Here is a 19,906-nt window from a genome sequence, read left to right as displayed (position 1 = left end):
GCATCAGGATCCCCTGGGACTGTCAATTGCTGATATAACATTGATCCTTGCAAATATAGCCTTGATGGTGCTGGGGACAGGGATTTCCTGACAAAACAAACTTAAGGCTTGGTAATAATTGAAAATGCTAGGTGGTTGACCAGCCAAAACACCTGCTTATAGGAATCAGATTTCATCTCAAAGTCAGCAGACACTTCCTTGGAGAAATCCTGAATTCTGACGGAAATCAATATTTAAAGGAACACTGATAGTCTGGGGAGAAATCTCTATGTAAGGTGCTTTCGAGTCCTAGCAACCTCTTTAGGGAATAACATCTGAATGCTAAATATAGACCAGAACAAAGAACTGTGCTGTGAAGTAGTGAAATAGTCTTTCCCAGCAGGCAGGAGGAAGGACACTCTTATGGGCTCTCTCTGCAGCCTTGGAAGAAGAAGCTTATTATATCTGTAGCCTGCATGCATTTTTTTATTGCCTCTTGATAAGTAAATGAAAGCCCCCAACCAGCTTTAGATACAGTCAATTCTTACTAAACACAGGGGTAAATAAGTTTTTCTGCAGCATTTCCATACAGTGGTGAGTAGCTTGCATTAAAAACACAAATCTTCAATGAAGCAAGAGCTGATTTTGCGGGGTGCAGAAGGTGATCTGGTATTTCAACTGAAAGGTTTGATCAGAGAAGAGGGGAAGAAGCTGACAAGAGATGTCCAAGGCTACCTGATTTCAAACTCAGTAATAGTTTCTTTCACTGGCTAAAGGCAGGGCAGTCAAACAGTGAATCTCCCTGTATGGCTCTCCCATCACAAGTGATCCCTTGGAAATGGGAGAAGTCAGATTCAATCCAAGACTTCTGCTTTGTAGGCTTGCTATTTGCTGGAGCTGTTCCACTGGCCAAAAGCACCCACAGGTCAGTCAGTGAGAAATAGGATGTCTTGGGACAGCACTGTCAGATCTTTCTCCAGGTGTTGTACTGCACACACAGATGCAAGTGATGAGCTGTTACGGTGGAATCAATGAGAAGAGCTCAGAACCAAAGCTCAGTTTGTTCTAATGCATTTTGTGTCCCTGATTGCTCAAGCAGTGCATAATATTTGTGCATCTCGCAGCACTTCACAAGGAGGGACTAGCTTTTGTTAAAAGGTGGAAAAGTAATGAGATGCAGTGAATGGTCCATGGGAAGGTGATGGCTGAGCAGGCAGTTCAGCCTCTCACTACCTGGGGAGTGCCAGGACATCCTTCCTTGTGTTTGGCATCACTTGAGCAACCCTAAAGAGATTTCTGAGGGATCTACTGGGTTTGAGCTCCTAAAGGCAAAACTAATAAATAATATGTGTGCCTCTGTACAGAGGGGATAAACCCCCCAAACTCTTCCCTCCTCCCCACCCCATTTCATACCAATACAGGTCTGGAACTGTTTTGATCCCCATCAGAACAAAGAGTAAACATTAAAGTGAATTATCCCAAGGTTGCTCCTCATTAATTGACAACTGCAGGCACTTGAAAACATCTGTCCAGGTTGTCTGAATATTTCCTTCGCTTCAGTGGTTGCACTGAGGAAGCAGAACAACTGGACACACATCAGCACCACCCATTCACCTTTCCTACAGTCGGTCACAGTGGTGTGAGAGAGCAGGAGACATAAGGGAGCAGGTGGTGGGGATGGTTGCGTAGACAAGGAGTCAAATGGAAAAAAAATGTCTTTCTGTGGTAAATGGGGAAAGCTGGGAAGGAGAGACCAAGGGGCTGAGTGGGAATGCAGGCATCCTTGCATTCATATGGGCACAGGGGGGCTCGTAGGCACACTGTCTGTCACAGAGGAGGGGCAGTGCTGGAGGACTCTCGAGGGTTGTGCTGTGGGAAGAAACCATCTGGCTAGGAAACTGCCTTCATCTACCCTTACTATGCATTTTTGAGGTTACATCAAGTGGTAGAAATCAGAGAAAACCCACTGAAACAATGAGCTTTGACCACTGCATGAGTGTGGAAGCTTTTATCCCAAGCCCTTGAGGGCCAGTGCCTGGTGGGCAGGAGGATACAGCATCTCCGGTCTGTACCAGCATGCCTTTGGTTCCCACAGGCTATGCTGGGGTGGTGTCTCTTTAAGGGCAGGTTACAGAGCACATGAATTACGATATTCCAGTAATCCCTTCACACTGGCCTGCCCAGTCCTCCACACAGCAGGAAATGTGGGACAAGCAGGGTTTTGAGATTATCTCGTGCTTTGCAAAGCCAGTTCCCTTTGTGCTTTTAGAAAGAGCTTGCTCCTGCAGCAGGCAGGGGGCTGGGGGTGATGATCCCAGCAGGATGCTGTCCCATGTCTGCAGCAGCACCGCCAGGGCCATGACAGCATGTGTGTGTGCTCTGTCCTCCTCCACATATCCCAGTGCCTGTGTTTGGTGATGACTGCTGAACCACCCAGTTCCTGTCATCCTTGACAGAGATCACATTTACCTCCCAGACCCCTTCCTCCGTGAGGATGTAGTTAATTGACGCAAGCACAACACTACCTTTGCACTGGAGTTTCCCACATCTTCCAAACTGGTTGTTTTTTTGCCCACCAAAGCTGACCCTTGGGGTGGTGGAAGGGGGAAGAGGTATTGCTCTGGCCATGTGCTTTGCTGAAGATTTGCTGATCCTTAGAAGCACGGTGAATAATCTCCTACACTCTTTAATTTCATGCAAATGCCAAGGCAGGAGCAACCGGGGTCGAGAGAACCCAGGAGATACCAGTGACATCTCCATAGCTAAATAAAACAGGATCCTCTGCAACACCAGGGATTTGTCCATGGTTGGGAAAAGCTGTGTGATTCACTGCTGATGGTTGCTGCTCTGATAGCCCTGTGTGCAGTCCCGCTGTGGGAGATGCTGCTTTTCCTCCTCCTGTCTCACCTACCCAGCTCACCTTTGCCTGGCACATCTTGGCAGCTCTCCAAAATAACTTTCCTCATGTCCTCATCCCCTGGTGAGGCTGAGATTTGAAGCGAAATGACTTGGTATTCTTTAGCTGCTCATGTATTTATTTTCTCAGCCCATGACTGTGCACTGAACTTGCTCTTATTCCTCAGTGAACTGTACCTGAGATGCCTCCTCACTGCACCTTGGTGAGACTGGCAAGCCTTGCTGCATCTCCCTCAATGACTTATTTCCAGCCAGGAGGTTTTCTCCTGGGAGTTACTGTCCCCAGTTAATTCATTACAGGGATTGAGTTGATGCTTCACCTGTTTCACCCTGCACACAACACAGGTTTGCTCATGTTTCAGGATCCTGTTGCTACTGGAAAGCAGCTGGGATCACCGAGGAACAGCTCTGTATTACTGAAGTACTGACATCCTTTACCCCTGTCTTTGCAATTTGGTTCTTGATCACTTTGCATGACTCACTGAGCACCTCTGTGCCACCATCTCCCCACAGATGTGGTACCTGCTGCTGCTCCTTCCCTTTGCACTAATGGAAAACTGCATTATCAGTCTTGGGCCTTGCTAGTGATAAAATCTCATCACAAAATGTCAGATCTAATACTCTCCTTTGTCCCAGTCCTTTCCTCAGCCCCTGGAAAGTGTTAGTTGACAAGACAAAGTGGGATTTGGCAAATTGTTCTATTTGAAAAGATGAAGAAAATATTTCTGATTTCTCAGTCCAGCCTGGCTTGCTGCCTTTTTTTCCCTGCCTTTTTGGGAGGCAGGGAGATTGACAAAGGGAATAGAGCAAGTAGGGTGAAAATTATTAGTTGTTTTGAAATTAAAATGTAATTGTGTTTTTAAAGGACCCAAACTGAAAGGAAGTATTTGTGAGTTATGAAACAAAATGTTTCAATTGTCCTAAGGCAGAGTCAGTTTGATTTTTAATTTGCATCTCTAGAGTATTTCTAAGAATTACCATTATTTGTTAAGAATTAAAGAAAATACTCTAAGATTAAAAATAAAAATACCACCAAATTGTTGTACCTATACGGATTACTGGTTTTATTGGCATCAGTAGGAGTTTCCCAAGAGGCTGGTGAAGCTGGGATTGGATCTTTGTTCTGTTTGCTCCTGGTATTATTGGCTTTTGGCTCTATCAAATCTGGCTGATCTAAAAAAGTTAGAGGGAAACATGGGAAAAGATCGAGCAAGTGGTATTAAAGCTGGCCCCAAATGTAGCCCATCTTTATCGTTAGCAGCAACCTCAAGACTGGGAAGAGAGGTTTTGCAAGACCTCTTTCTCTACTAAGCAGCAGCTTTGTGGTTGCTTGACTAGGTGGGTGATGTGGAAAGTGTTTTCCCAATAAGGGGGAGTGACTAACCATTGTGCAGAATTTCTGGAAAGAGGAAGGATGTCTTAAGCTAATTCTAACTTTCTTAATTTCCCCTCGAGTCCTCAATTCCACATAAGTGTTCAACCACAGGCACTATCCCAATTGCCTAATAGCCTAATTCTCGTGCCCAGTAGCATGCTCTGTTGATCCTTGAGCATAGTCCTGCTCTGTACAGACTGTCCATTGTTTTTCCACAATCTACTTGATTTGTGAATTAAAGCGTAAAATACTAATATTGCAACAGTAGGATTTTGTTGGAGTCTCAAAAAAAGGTAACACAAAGGGGTGAGACAGTTACTTTCTTGATTTTAGGACAAACTATAGAATAAGAAAAAAACACAATTAACATGAGGGGTTTTTAAGCTATCTTAGAGGTGAATAATAATTTAATAGCTTTTAAAAGATCTTAGATAGGTGTTTTGCTGGATCCTCTATCCCACATTGCCCTCTAGTGAGGACATTGCAGAGCAAATCATACCTTCTTGCAGCCATCAGGATATGAAATGTGGTATTTTAATAACTGAGCTTGTTTCTCAAGCCTTGTAACAGCTCGTTTCTGATGTGGTGGTGTTGTGATACAACAGTGTGAGGAGGGGCAGAATTCATCTGTCACCTGCAGTGTCATCTGTACGTGCACTGGCCGCAGGTTTATCTATATAATAAAGCACATTTACTTTATTTGAGCTATCTGCCTCTGCAAGCATCTCCCTGCTCCTGCTGCATCACCAGCCACAGGTCTGCTCTCTTCTGCTTTGGGAAAAGGGGAAAATATTCCCTGGGGACAGTTTGGTGAAGGATGATCTTTTTCCATGTTCTTTGTCTTACTCCTTGCTCTATGAGCATACTCCAGTTCTGTGGTTTTGCCTGTGTGTACATATGGTCAGACAGCCCTGCCTGTGGTTTGGAGATCATCACGGGACAAACTTCCATCCCTCTTTAACCCAACACTGGGGCATCCAAAAGTGATGTGTAGAGGATTAGAATTGGCCTTGTCCTTCTGCCTGTGTACCTGTATGACAAGACACATTGGTGCCACAAGACAATTTTGGTGTGTTCCCAGTTTTATAGAGCTGTTAAACACAGAAAGTCATCAACCAATAATAGGTTTTTAAAACTAAACTAAACTAAACAAAAACAAAACAAAACAAAACACAACAACAACAACAAATCAGGGAAACAAATATCTGCTGCCTCTGGAGTGTAGGTTATGTGAGGTCTCACCTAAACCTGCCCTGTGGGGCCCAGAGCTGGCCTCTCCTGGAGTGTGGGTGCCCCAGATCAGCTGTCTGATGGTCACACAGTCCTTTTACTCACACACAGGTCCCATCAGGGCAAGTGGCACAGCAGCTCAGCAGCCCCCTTGGTTCCTTGGTGCCTGTGGGGAACCCGTTGCAGCCCAGGGTGCTTTGAAGGGCCATCCCTGTGGATGTGAACCTCAGACAGCTCTGGGTGCTGGATACCAGGATCTGGGCTGAGGATCTGGGTCTGGGAAACAGGAGATGCTCAGGTGTACCTGAACTTTCCTTTCCTTTTTACATTCTAGGGCAGAGAAATAAGAGCAAAGCAATGTTGGGAGTCCTGAAGTCCAAGGGCTCTTCATCCAAAACATGGGCTCTGTTTGTCACTGCCCCAACTGATATGTGTCCTTATGTACTTGACCATAATTATGTAGAAATTGATAACTAATCTTCAGCCATCAAAGATTAACCTGCTCTTTGATTGCTGGCTTGTTCATCAGAGTAGTAGCCATGGCCATCTCTGCTAGATACTGTCTGTTTAAGCTCTTTGACTAAAAACTTAACAGTTTTAGAAGAGTTCTAAAACCTGTGATTTCCTGCTTGCAGACAGGGAAAGGGCACAACCTGATTGTGCATGTGGCAAATACGTGGATGATGACAGTGCCCTGTTGTCATTGCCATGCTCCCAGGGGCTCTGGGACCCCCAGGAACACCATCATACCGGGGGAACCGGGGTTAGCAGCACTATCACCCAGCCTGCTCCACGTGGCACTTGTGGGCTGAATGACAAACACTAATGCCATCTAGTGACCAAAAAAAAGGTGACAATTTTTTTTTGTTTGTTATTTTGGTTTGGATATTTTATAAAATGCCTTTGGAAATCTTGTAGCCCCAAGTGAGGCTGCCCTTGGGGGCTGGGAAGGAGGGAAATGATGCTGGATGTGCTGGGGAAAAAAAAAATCCCTTTTTATATTCTCTCTCCAGCTCTTCCCTTATTTCACATTCCACGAAGTGCTTCTGCATGTAACCAGGGACTGGGTTCTCCCACACAAGGCTTTATAGATACCCAAGGGAACAAGGCATAGGCTTCCTAACCAGCCCTGATGCTCAAGGAGCACAAATTCCCCAATTTACTGCTGGATCACGGGGCACAAACTCAACACCCCAGGACAAGGTGACTGCAGATGGCTGGTTCACTAGTGACATGGACATCATGGGCAGAAACTCTGGGGACTAATTTAAGCTGGCAGCACAGCTGCCACACAGTACCATTGCTGCAGCTTTGAGCTTGGCTGAAATAGGGCAGGGGATGGCAGCTCTTGCTGCTGCACTGACAGTGACTCCTTACTGTGGCTCATACAACCTGTCACTTTTTTTCCTTCCAGCACCTTTGTTTCCCCCTCTTGCTGCTGTAGGTGATGAGAGCCATGAAGGCATTAACATGCTGGGTTTCTGTGTGAGCAGCTGGCTGGAGGCACTGCTGCTTTGTATCTAGTTACTAATCCAGCCATGTCCCAGTGCCAACAACCTGGAGGAATTAATTTGCACCCTGCATTTAAAAAATGAAGGTGTAGTTGTTTCTGACCATACCAGCTTATTCTGCTTGACTGAGCCGTCACCAGCAGGTGTGGTTTGCCTTGTGTAGGGCTGGTGGTCTCCTGGGAATATTTTGCAGTTCTGGTAATTTCTCCAGCTCCTGAGAAATCCACAGAGAGAGAACTTGGGAATTAAAAGTTTCCAGATAAGGAAACTGAGGGCTGAGATAGCTGAGATGAAGTGCATTATGGATGCACTGAGATGCCAGGCAGCACCCCCGGAGAGATTTGGAGGGAGATGTGGGATGTACCCCGAAGGAGAGTGAGAAAAGCACCCAGATGCAGATAAGCTCCTTCATGGGCCATTTCTGAAGCGCAGTGACACCAAGACTGGTGCCAGCACAGGCTGCCCCCCTTGCCAGACACAGGGATCCATCAGCACTATCTTGCCCCAGAGGGAGCAAGCAGGCTTGTGCTCTGCGTTGGCCAGACCTTGTCCCTGCTTCCTTCAGAAAGCCATTTACGAGAGTCCTTGAGGACTTTCTGTTGTTTTTCCTAGATGTTGTTATTATCTCAAATATAAAGGTATCAAATATGTTCTTATTGTCTAATTTACAAATGTTTTGTGTTATTTTTGCTGCTTCTGTTTCTGGATTATCCTTGTGTCCCCCTGCCTTTCTGCCCTGGATAATTGAGAGCTGGCAGTGTGCCTGTAACGTTCCTGTTTCAAGGCCAAAATGGGAGTGAGAATAAATGCTTCTAAATACTGTATTGAAGCAAATAACTAATTTACTCATAATAGCTCTTCTTTTGGCATTACAGTGGTAATTTCATGCCGGTTGTGCAGGGAGAGTGAGCAGTTGTAAGAGGCTGGAAGAGCCACGTGCCTTGGGGAATATTGGCCATGTGGGTATCATGGGGAGAAGGGATTCATGGATTTGGAAAAGTGCTCCTACTTCTGTAGAGGGACTTTATCTAGCCAGCTGTGACAATGCTCATTTCATAGATTTGCTGGCCCTAAAATCTGAAACTTCTGCCTACCAGGAGTTCAGCTGGAGGCGGCAAAGGCAAAGATTCCCCCATGGAAGGCAGGTCTGCTTCATCTCATGCTTTTGGGTAAGACAGACACCTTTTAGAGTAGCCAGCTGACCAAAACACAACATTATGTCCACACTGTCTCCTCAGCTCAATAGAAATCCTTAAGCATTATCACACCTCCATCTGTTCTTTTTCCTGAAGAGACATGGAAAAGCAGAAGACATTTAAGGTGCTCTTTTGCCTGAAGCACTCAATACAGAGACATAGCCCTATCTATTTGGCATCCTGCATCTTGCAGGAGACAAGCAGAACCACTTGCAATGAATAACCAGTGCCTAGTACTAATTTTTTTTTTCTCTCTCCTTGTAGGGATCCTGTTTACGATGCTGGTATTTGGACCAGCCTGTGGATTTATCTTGGGCTCCTTCTGTACCAAAATCTATGTGGATGCTGTCTTCATTGACACAAGTAAGGAGAAATGGGTTTGATTTCAAATCGAATACACTAAAGTTGTGCCAGCAGGATGTTGATGCTCACAAGCAGGAAACTGCCTGTTGTTCCATCTTGAGTGCCTCCTGCATGTATGGGTGTCACTTTTAGAGGGGTTTTATGACTGGAGTTCAAAAGTTTTCAGCTCTTTTCTGATAAACAGGTTTGTAGTCATTAAAAATTGTTCTCTTCCTTTGGTTTTTCTACGGTGAGATGAGGTTCACCCAGCTCTTAGAGGACACCTTGAAATATCACTGTGGCAGGGCAGACAGCTACCCATGCACATAGTCATGCCAGGGGAGCTGTGTCCAGAGCACAGGATGAAATCTGGAGAGCTGCCACCCCAGAAGCTGTGGGAACCATCCAGGTTCTGGTGGAGGTACACCAGTAAGACCCATGCCCAGCACCTTCTGCCAATGACCCTGCTTCAGTCCCACAGTATTATTCCTTCTTCCTAAACCTGTGCTAATTATTGCTCACCTTGGCTGCACTTGGGTTAAATCAGATTGTTTGTAAATTGACTTTTTGTTAGACAAAAATCTGCAAATTCCGCTTTTAGTCGTACCTGCACTATGTGTTCTTTGCCATGAGAGGGCACTGTATAACAGGCAGTTCTCCACTGCTCCCTCAGCCCTCTGGCTGCAAACCTGATGCTTTTCTTTTCCCTCAGTTATTCAGATGCTTTTTCGAATCCTCCAGACCCTTCTGCATGAGTATTGCTGACTTTATTCTTGTGGACTTTCTGGGCAGCTGCAGCTGGTTACCATCAGAGCAAGATGCTGGCCCAGCTAAAAAGTTAATTTGATGTCTTCTGGTCATTTTTAGTACGAGACAGTGCTCTGTATTTACACCTCAAAAAGCACCAGACAAATATGGAGCCACAGAGTGGAGTGTTTATCACTGAGAACACAGAGGGGCTGTGGCTCAGCCACCTACAGGGTGGTTGTAGTGCTTTCCAGCTGCAGGTCCAGCTGGCATTGGCCATGGTCCATTGCTGTCATGCGAAGGCTGGGACACACATGGCCTCTGTCTAGTTTTGTATGGGAGCTTCCATGTTGCAGCTGGCTCTGCTTTGCAGCTCAAGGTGGCACGAAGTTGAGCCTCATCCTGCTCCCTGTTTTGGGCAGGTGTGGGATGCCAGGGTATGCTGATGTACTGGCCTCCATACAGGAGCTATTTTAGGAAGGGAATATGAAGAACACCTTGATTTACCTGGCTTTTCGCAGTGCTGTGTTCCCAAGATCGTGAAAAAAATGCACTTCAGGCAGAAGAAAATAATAGAAGAATCCAGTCCCTCCACAACACTATTTTTCAAACTTTATCTGTATTTGAGAGCTACATGTTATTTTCCCTTAGGAGAAAAGAGTTTCCTTCTATCTCTGCTTGAGAGACAACTTGATTGCCTCACTTGAGACAGATTTTTCAGAGTGGCAGTAACCAGACAGACATCATGAACAGAGGAGCTTGTTATTACAGCCACGCGGACCTGGGTCTCCCCCAGGAGTCAGTCACCACAGTCAGGGTGCCCACAGCCACTGGGCACCCTTGTGGCTGTGGCAGCGAGGCACAGCGAGTTGGGGACACAGCTTTTTATGTGCTGCTGTTTATTTTTGTTCCCCTAAACTGACTCCAGACCCCTCTTTTGCCTTATCTCTGCTGAGTGATGGTCTACAGGATACTCTTGCCTTTTACTTTGCTTTTCTTCATTTTCTGCTTAGTTCTCTACATTCCCTAGCCCATTTGGTGCAGCGGGTGAGTTTCTTTTTCAATATTTAGGATTGTTTCACCCTCCACAGGTGCCCCTAAAGCCCATCTAAGTACCCATCTGTCTTTTGCTGAAAAGGGCTGTGAATTCAAAGCTGGGAGAGCATTGACCTCCTGGGAAAAAGGGGTAAACCAGGATGGAGATGCAACGTCCTTGTCTGCGCTCCTGCTGCTCTGTGCAGATCAGTAGGTGTGTCAGCTGTGTGTGCACAGGTGACACGCTGGGACAGGCATGTCCAAAACCTTGGTGCCAGCACAGGGGACACTGATGTGTATGTGGTATCTTCCTAGAGCTGGCAGAGCCAAGACACTGGAGAGAAGCTCTGATTACAGGGTGTTGCGGAAGCTGGATGTACCATCCAGATAGAAAAGGTGATGGGAGCTTGTCCTAAGGATCTCTTCGACCTGGAGGTCATTACACAGTGGTGGCTCACACAATACAGGTGTGGGGTGGACTGCAGGCCCCCACCTTGTGTCTTGTATCCCTTAGCAGCCAACAAAGCCCCCAGCAACTGTCTTCCTACAGGATCATCACACTGTTGTCTTCCCCTCCCCATGGCCAAGCCACTGACCCGTGTGTGCCCTTGCAGGTAAGCTGGACATAACCCCGGACGACCCTCGGTGGATCGGTGCATGGTGGGGAGGCTTCCTGCTGTGTGGTGCCTTACTCTTCTTCTCGTCCCTGCCGATGTTCGGGTTCCCGCAGTCGCTGCCCCCGCGGCCGGAGCACACCGGGGAGAGCGAGCAGGCCATGCTTCCCGAGCGGGAATACGAGAGGCCCAAGCCAAGCAACGGGGTCCTGCGGCACCCGCTGGATGGGGAGAGCAGCACGACCTGCTTCCAGCAGCTGCGAGGTGAGGCACTGGCTCTCGTTGTGTTTTCGGTGGGGATCAGCAACAGGTTAACAGCTGGTTGGGTTTATAATTGGTCTCTCATATTTGGGCTGTCTACCCCTATCTCCGAAATTCCAAAAAAAATTTGCTATCCTGAAATTTCAATCCCTCGCTTGTAATTATCTCTGGCATTGTCCTTATTTGAAAGAGAGACCTTGTTCCACTTGAAAGCTTTGTGGTTTTTATTTTTAACTGCAAAGCTACAGAAATGCACGATAGTCCTGTGGAGTTGATAAAAAAATTAAGGGGAATACAGTTGCCGGAGCAATTTGTGATCTTCTCTCCAGTCTACTGTCCTGCTCCCCTCTGCCTCCCAAAGTGGAGAGAGAGCCAGCAAGGGCAATAAAAAGAAAATGGGAGCTCCCAGGATGTGAGCTACAGATTAGTGCAATCCCAGATACAAAGCAATCAGTGCTGAGCATCACCACAGCTCTTAAACTGGAATGGGGAAGAGGGAGATATCAGCCCAGAATAGCAGCAATATGACAGGGCAGAGCATCACTTGTAGCAAATTAGAGAGAAAATCCCACATCATGTCCTGCAGTGATGGAAATGGAGCTGACTCTAATTAAAGTCAGCTGAGGATCCAGCATTTTGTGGGAGAGTGTGGGCAGATCTCCTTTCTGGTAGGCTGCACTAGAAAATCCTTCATCTGAGAGGGTGGTTCTGTAGCACTGGTGGCTGGTTCCCACTCCCTGTCGCTGTGGCAGAGCGGGTTTCATTACTGCCTGATGCGTTTAGATAAACTGGGAGTTGAATGAGGTACAGGTGGGAAAGAAGAAGAGACTTTGGGGAAAAAAACTATTTTCTAAACATAAAAATACCTTGAATAGTTGATGTAGTCGTTCATTAATGGAAGGTCAAAGATGTGAATTTTTGACTTGTTGAGAAAATTCAAAAGAAAGGTAAAGGGATAAATTGTTTGAAACTTTGTCAGTAAAATTAATTTCTTCATCCTTTCATCCTTATTGCAAGGATTTTGTCTATTTTGAGCAATGGACTATTTTTGAGGTATGTCCATGTGGATAATTCTGTGTCTTTTGTTGTGTATACACCAAAGTGTCTGCTTCTGGCCACTGAGCTTTTGGAGTGGGCACTGGAAATTTTTGCAGGTTTTCATATACAAGAAGGAAAGTATGACATATCCCTGCTGCATGGAGGGGCAGCAGTTCAGCCTGAGGATGGTACTGAGCATCTTGCACACAGGGAGGCCATAGTGGGGTTCATTGAGCATCTGTTGCTCATTGAAGTAGAGAAATTAAGCTGCCACATCCATATGCTTCAAGTATTGATTACATCAGGAGGCACTACAGTCTTCCACATTAGTACTCTCGTTGCAGGTAACTCCATTTTGGATCTGTCAGTATCGGAGGAGTCTCTTTGTAGATGGACTTTGAAATATAATTTATATCACATCGAATAAGACAAGGAATGACCTTTTTAGTTATTCCTTTGAGGCCGTCACAGATGACACGGTGTTGGTAGCTGACACCTCCTTTTAAGTCCCTTGCCACTATTGTCACAGTTGGAATGTGGTCAAGAGTCGTGTTCCTAAAGTGCCTGCCTTGAAATGTTCACAAGGGAAGGCAAACACACCTTATCATTCCTGATGAACGGTGTTTCAGGTGATGGTTTAATCTTTCTGTGGATATACATTATTTTGCTAGCACCTGAAATATCTATATGCATTCCTGTGTGGCGGGACCAAATATCCTTAATCTATTTGTCAATTGCATGTATTTTCCTTTGGGAAAAGTTAGACTGTTTAGTCTTTTTCCTAGGATAAGAAGGACTCTTATTTATATAGAGAGGCTAAAAATATGTTTGTGCATGCATAGTCATGTCTTCTGTCCTAATATGGGCCTTGGGTTTTACATGAATTTGGGATGCTGAACAGAATCATAGAATCACAAAATGACATGAGTTGGAAGGGACCTTAAAGATCATCTAGTTCCAACCCCACTGCCATGGGCAGGGACACCTATCACTAGGCCGGGTTGCTCAGAGCTACATCCAACCTGGCCTGGAACACTTCCAGGGATGGGACATCCAGAGCTTCTCTGGGCAACAGCAGAGGACTTACCTGTGTATGGGTTTGGAGATGCTCATTGGGGTTAGTATGGCCATAACTGACTTCATTTCTATCAAGCATTGTGTCTCCAGCTTGTCCTGGGTGGGGCTGTGCCTGCTGTAAGTCTGTGTCTGAATGGAGGTGTGGATTGTCCATCTCTTGGGCAAGTGTGGGGAGGAAGAGTTGTTTCTCTGGACCGATTGTTTGAATACCCCTTGTATCAACAATGCATCCTTAGAGGCTTAGAGGCTGCATCTCCTTTTGGGTTATTGAAGGGGTTTTATTGCTTTTTTCTATATTTTTTCCAAGCCTTGCAGTGACTGCCACAAGAGGGAGGACATGGTAGGAGAGGGAACAGGGCAGTGTCAGCTGGGGATGTGCTCCGAGTGGGGTCACGGCTGTCAGGCAGCGACACGGCACAGCTGGCATGTGGGAGGATGATCGAGACACTACAAGATCTGCTGAAAGTCAGTGAGATGCAGGGCTGGCTGAGATTCCTTGGCTTTCTCTAGCCTTAGCACACAGAAAACTCCAGGACTTATATAAAAAGAACTCTCTTAAAGTATCGATCTTTTAATCTCTGTCAAAGTCTAAGCAGGAGGGAGGGCCCAGCTTTGGGGGAAGCCATGGCATCTCTTCCTATGGGGTATTTTCATGCCAGGGAAAGTAGCATCCTTAAGAGGAGCTTCAAACTTGAAAGGAAAGCGGTGCCTTTGAACAACATGAGGTGAAGAGGCAATCAAAGGCAGTGGAGGCAGCAGGGGGCTGCCACTGACTGCTCTGCACAGGGGCTCTGCAGCCTGGGCAGGAAAGCTTTGGGACAGTCCTGGGAGCTGCTTCCTGTTGTTAAATTGGTGTGTGAATGCTGCACTTCTTTGCCTGACTAGTATTTCAGTTAAGCAAAGCAAATCCATTTGGGAGCTCAGGGAAGTGAAGGATTGATAGCAGGGAAAGGATGGATAAATGCTGCCGTTGCTAACAACCCTTGCCTGGCAGCCTGGAAGGGTTGTTTCAGCCCTGGACTCCTTGTATGGTCTGTGAAAACACTTCAGGCATGGGCTCTGGTAGTCCTTGCTCTCCTGGGGTCCACAGCTTTGCTTTCCTGCCTCTGGTCTGCCTTGGGGACCTCTCTGCTGTTTGGGGTCGGAGACGATGCTCAGTGTCAGGGCACCTGTGCCCTCTGCTTGTGTAAGTCCAACATCTGCCCTCTTACTCAGTGTTAACATGCTGCCTCTAACCCACCACCTGCTCTACAACGTGCTTGGAAACATTTTGTTAAAATCCTTTCTTTTCGTACAGAAATGTCATGTTTACTGAATTGAGCGGTCAGTTCTGATGACATTTGATTTCAGAATGCTTCCTTGGCTTGATCTTTAACACCCCAATTATTTAAACCAGAAATTTGTTACATTCTCCCTGTCTGTCTAGCAAGAGAGATTAAAACCCTAAAAGGACAGAAATTGATATGGAATACTTCAGGTTTCAAGAGAGAAGCTCATTCACAAGGAATTAAAAGAAAGCTCACTGTGGAATTAAATGCATTTCAAAACTGTAAATTCCCTAGATTTGGAAACATTTTGGTTTCTCTTCAGCTTCATTTTGAAGAGTGTAGGAGAGCTGGGATGTACAGCTGACAGCTGTCTTGTCTTCTGTTCAGTTCCTTCCTGCTCTGTGTACCAAGCTGCTGAATACCTAGGGAGGGAGCTGCTCTGAATCCAGGTTTTCTCTCCCTAAAAGTACTCTCTGGGAACAGACATGTGGTGCTGGGCCAGAGGCTTCCAGCTGTGCAGGGAGGGCCTGGGCCATGGAGAGCCTGTAGTCCTCTGTGAGAGTTCATAGGACTGGGTGGGATAAAGGGTAACAGGAGCAGTTTAAACTTGTGTCTAATGAGTGATAGTGGCAACCTTTTGGAAAGGGCTCCCTCTGTGCCTTCCTTCAGTGATGAGTCTTTGGCCCAGATCTAGGCAGGTACCAAGATTTTAATGCCTTCTTGGATTTGGATCTTGTCCCTCTACCAACATCTAAAAAGCTTGCTGAGAAATCCAAGGCCTAGGTGAGAGGGTGGTGGGTGATCATAAAACACGTCAGGTCCCATCAGTCTCCGAGTTTCCTTTGGCTTGCTTTTCATGAGGGTGTGGGCATTTTTGTCTGGTTCTTCTGGGCTGTTTCCAAGCCAGCATCCTTGTTTTCAGCACCTTTAATTAATTCAGAAAGGCCTTCAGCCTGCACGCCTTGGGACCAAACCTGAGCAGCAGCCAAAGTCAGGCAGAGCATGTCTCTGAAAAGATACTGTGCCTTGCCATAACCTCTGTGTCTCAGGTGAGGCAGGTTTATGTCTTCCTCTGAAGTGGAGCGAAGGTGGTTGCTGGAGGCAGGTTGATGGACTATAAGGATCTGCTTTCCAGGGTAACTTCTGCTTCAAGCTTGCGTCTTGTCAGGAAGGCTTTTTGACATAGGTGTCATCCTTTTCCTTCATATGCTTCATGATAACAATTTTACCTAGGCCACATGGACTTCAGCATATCAAACTGACCTGAGATACTTTCAGCACCTCTTGCCTTACTCAATCTTCTCTTCTACAGGAGCTGCCTCTTTCCAGAATGTATTTTCGTCTTGTTGCCTACGCTATTTTGCTTCATCCCTTTTCCTCAAGTCAGATGGAGATTTTGCCTTTTGTTTTGTATTCAGACCTGAGGCTTGCTGTTGACATTGGTAGTAGAAAGTTGTATTTTGGCTCAATGCTACATTTTGCCATTCCGTCACTGCACTGTCCTATGTGGACTGGGCTGTAAACCTCTCTCTAATTTATTACTTTGCTTTCTGTGTTCCTCATCTTTACTGCAAATTGAAAACACGTCTCTGTAGGGTGCTCCAACCAGAAACAGGGGCCTTGGTGATTGTAATGTTCCAAACAATTCATTTCAAGCACCAACGTGATGATTATAGTTTGTCGTTTCTGGAGAGTAGTTAAACCTCATGTAATGAGGTTGCCAATTATCCCCGGTACTCCCCGATGTGCAGTGACAAATCAGAGCTACTTGATGCACATAAGTGTGTGTGTTTGTCAAGCCCATGGCCTGTCACCCACAGCAGCCCCACTGTGGGAGACAGGGAGGATGCTTGATGCCTTGGCATGGGTGTTGAGTGTTAAAAGGTGGGATTGGTGGGGGTGTTGCAGAGCTTTGGGACGTCTGCCTGGGTCCCTTCCAATCTGTGGATGATCCTATGACCGATGCCACACGTGAATGGTCTGAAGAGTTGGGTTTAAAGTACTTCAGCAGTAAAAAGAGGTGTCACGTTCTTTTCAGTGTATCTTGCCGTGCCAGTAAGAATTGCTTTTCTGCCGTCATTTCTGGAGCGTATCAGGTGCATTAAGATAAGGATGCTAAATGAGCTGGTCCTTCCAAGAGTGGGAGGGTGAGTCTACCTGTACCTTGTCGGCACAGTTTTTGGGTTCTCCAAGTAGATTTTTGAGACTCTTTTGGCTCCAAAAGACCTTTCCTCCTCGCTGGAGCTGATCCCAGAAGATGTCCTTCAAATGTTTATCATGACTTCTGCTGGGATTGGCTTCAGTGAGGAAGTGACATTCTTAGCTGTTGTGTTCCTCAGGGCTTCACTGTCCCCCATCAGACATTTTCCATTCCCCCTCTATACCTAGCACCATATGCCAGGCAGCTGAAAGTGTGTCTCTCTAGTCTATTGAGAGATTTTTTAAACTTCACTACTGACTTTTAATCTTGTTCCCAGAGGTATTTCACCCCAAGAACTGAGACAGATAAGGCGGCAGCAGCAGGTGTCAAATGATTGATCTTAACAAATGACAGCAGCAAGATGAAAGTATATTCATTTCTATGGGGAACCTCCTGTCATTTCCCTTAGAAGATGAAAGGGAATGAGCTGGCCCTGGCTGAGGAGATGGTGGAGGCTGCCAGGCATTGTTTGAGTTGTCTGTGCACCGGGTTTTGTGTTACACCTACCTGCTGGTGCAGAGACCTGTTGCAGTAGACAGTGATCAAACAGGCAGTGGAGGCAGGTTCTGTCCCAGAAAACTCACAGGGAGGAGATGCAATGATCATGGACTCATAGAATCACAGAATGTTTTGGGTTGGAAGAGACCTTAAAGGTCATCTCGTTGCAGCCCCTCTGCCATGGGCAGGAACACCTTCCACTAGACCAGGTTGCTCAAAGCCCTGTCCCACCTGGCTTTGAACACTTCCGGAGGGATCCACAGCATCTCTGGGCAACCTGTTCCAGTGTCTCACCACCCTCACAGTAAAGAATTTCTTCCTTATACCTAATCAAATTCTCCCTCTTTCAGTTTAAAGCCATTACTCCTTGTCCTATCACTACATGCCCTTGTCAAAAGCCCCTCTCCAGCTCTCTTGTAGCCCCTTTAGGTGATGAAGTGATGTGACTCCTAGCCCAGCACTGCTAGGCAAGGCAGTCACAAGGGGCTCCTCTCTTGTGTGAGACGGTGCAATAACTCTGCAAAATTTTCGCTGTCCACCCCAAGCACAGAAAGATGGATTTTGACCTTGGTAGTGCATGATGGCTGGGTAGCAGCCTTGCCAACTTCAGAAATAAATGTGCATGATCTTTAACTCCCTCCTGCAAAAGGCAGGCTGTCATCACTATTATTTGGTGGATAAAGTTAGAAGTAGACCTTTGTGTCTTTGGAGTTGAATTGGCACAAAGCTACATCTTGAGGAATCCATTAATCTTGAACAAGCTGAACTCCAGAGGCACAACAGGCATTAATACCTTAAATAGGGCTTTTCAAGCTCAGCACTGCCAAGTCTACCTTTACATTTTCTGTCTTTTTCCTGGCAAGAAGGGAAAATTCTGTAGGTGGCCACCAAAGAACTGAAGGAGGCAGCAGGTGGCTTCTGAAATTTATCCATGTCTGAATTCCCCCATCCCCATTCCTCCCACACAGTATTTTTTCCTTTCTCCCCCCCACCCCCCAGTTCTACTAAAAATTACTATGCCTCTTGTACCTTCATTATGTTCAGCAAATCCTCAGGAAGCAAGAATTTTATACAGCATGGAAAAACATTTGTGATATAAAGAGACCAGAAACTGTGGAGTGGCTCCTTCCAAAAAATATTAGATCTAACCTAATTATAACCCTTTTTTCCCCTTTCTCCAAGAAAGAACCAAGGGCACCCAAGCAGAGCCTTGACAGTGAGCTGTGCATTGTCTTGCTGAGGCCAATGCAGAAAAAACCCTAAGGAAAAACAGAAGCTAACACTAGGGAAATGTCATCTACCAGACCCTGGTACACCATAGGGGATGTGGGGGATGGATTTTCAAAATGCAAATAGAGGTCCGTTGAGGCCTCACTACACTTCAGCAAGGTAATTTTCAAACTTAATGATTTTCACATTTAATTCAGGAAGAAATTAGTCATCAGGTATGGAGACAAAGCAAGACTCTCTTCTGTACTGGGATCCTCTCCTCTTCAAGCTGTGTTATCTCGACAATAATTAAAATGTTCGCTGAAGTAGAAAATGTGCAATCTGATTCATTAGCCTGATTTCCCTTTGTAAGGTAACTCGTGTTTGCTTATCAGAATCTGAGACAGGCTTGGAGGAGAGAGGACTCTGGACGCTAATGATTTGGGAGGGGGTAGCCAAGGGATCATGAAACCAAAGCCACGTGTGTGTTCATCCTACACAGTGAACAGCTCAGCATGTCCTCTTCCCTCTCAGGAGTCCTTCTTGGGGCTGTCCTGTGCAGGGCCAGGAGTTGGACTTCAATGATCCTCTTGGATCCCTTGCAACTCAGGATATTCTGTGATAACAACAGGTTACTTCCTTTTTCACCATTCTGATATCTGAATCTTTAGATGGCACTGTTTGGGTGTTTCCTTTTGTTCTGGTGTTGCCACATTTTAACCAGCTTGTCTGTTCAGACAGTAAATTCCTCCTGGTTTGAAGTGAGTTTGCCCTTCAGGAGAGCAGAAAGGCACCTCCAGCACCTCAAGTAAAGTCTACACAAACACATCTCTCCCTTTTTCCTCTCTTCTAGTGATCCCCAAAGTAACTAAGCACTTGCTCTCCAATCCCGTCTTCACCTGTATCATCCTGGCAGCCTGCATGGAGATCGCGGTGGTGGCCGGATTCGCCGCCTTCCTTGGAAAGTACTTGGAGCAGCAGTTCAACCTCACCACCTCATCTGCCAACCAGCTCCTGGGTGAGTAACCACAGGGGCCACCAAATCTCCAGCATCCAAAGGTATTTAAAAGTGTTCAGCATGGCTGGTAACTGCGCCCAGTTTCTCTGGTTAGGCTGCCCAAAAAGTGACTTTTCTGACGTCTAGAAATGTGTCTGTGAGCAGGAAGGGTGGGATCCAACTGTGCCGTGGCTGCAGAGCACAGAGTAGACCTCCAGCATCCTTCCTTTGCGACTGTGCTCTCCACTGCATCCTGCTGCCATCGCTTCCCCTGCAGCCACGCCCATTGTGTCGGAGCTGGTATGGGAAGCCAGGATATGAAAATCTCTGACAGCCTTGAATGCAGCAGAATTGGGCCATTTGGTTGCCCAAGGCTATAGTTGCTCTCTGACTGAGCAGCCCATTGAACTGCT

General features: G+C 46.3%; 1 protein-coding gene across 1 annotated transcript in view; it reads left to right on the top strand.

Moving 5' to 3' along the window:
• SLCO3A1 (solute carrier organic anion transporter family member 3A1) overlaps positions 1-19,906 on the top strand; it is a 137,111-nt gene that overhangs the window by 96,151 nt on the left and 21,054 nt on the right. Inside the window, exons 3-5 of the mRNA XM_027644494.1 lie at positions 8,472-8,570; positions 10,946-11,209; positions 19,350-19,514. Of these exons, the coding sequence (XP_027500295.1) occupies positions 8,472-8,570; positions 10,946-11,209; positions 19,350-19,514 (528 nt within the window). The remainder of the gene's footprint in view (positions 1-8,471; positions 8,571-10,945; positions 11,210-19,349; positions 19,515-19,906) is intronic.

The sequence above is a fragment of the Corapipo altera genome, unplaced genomic scaffold (genome assembly GCF_003945725.1).
Source record: "Corapipo altera isolate COAL_440 unplaced genomic scaffold, ASM394572v1 50, whole genome shotgun sequence".
Lineage (NCBI taxonomy): Eukaryota > Metazoa > Chordata > Aves > Passeriformes > Pipridae > Corapipo > Corapipo altera.
The sequence above is the reverse complement of the archived record's forward strand: the minus strand, read 5'-3'. Positions and strand labels throughout refer to the sequence as shown.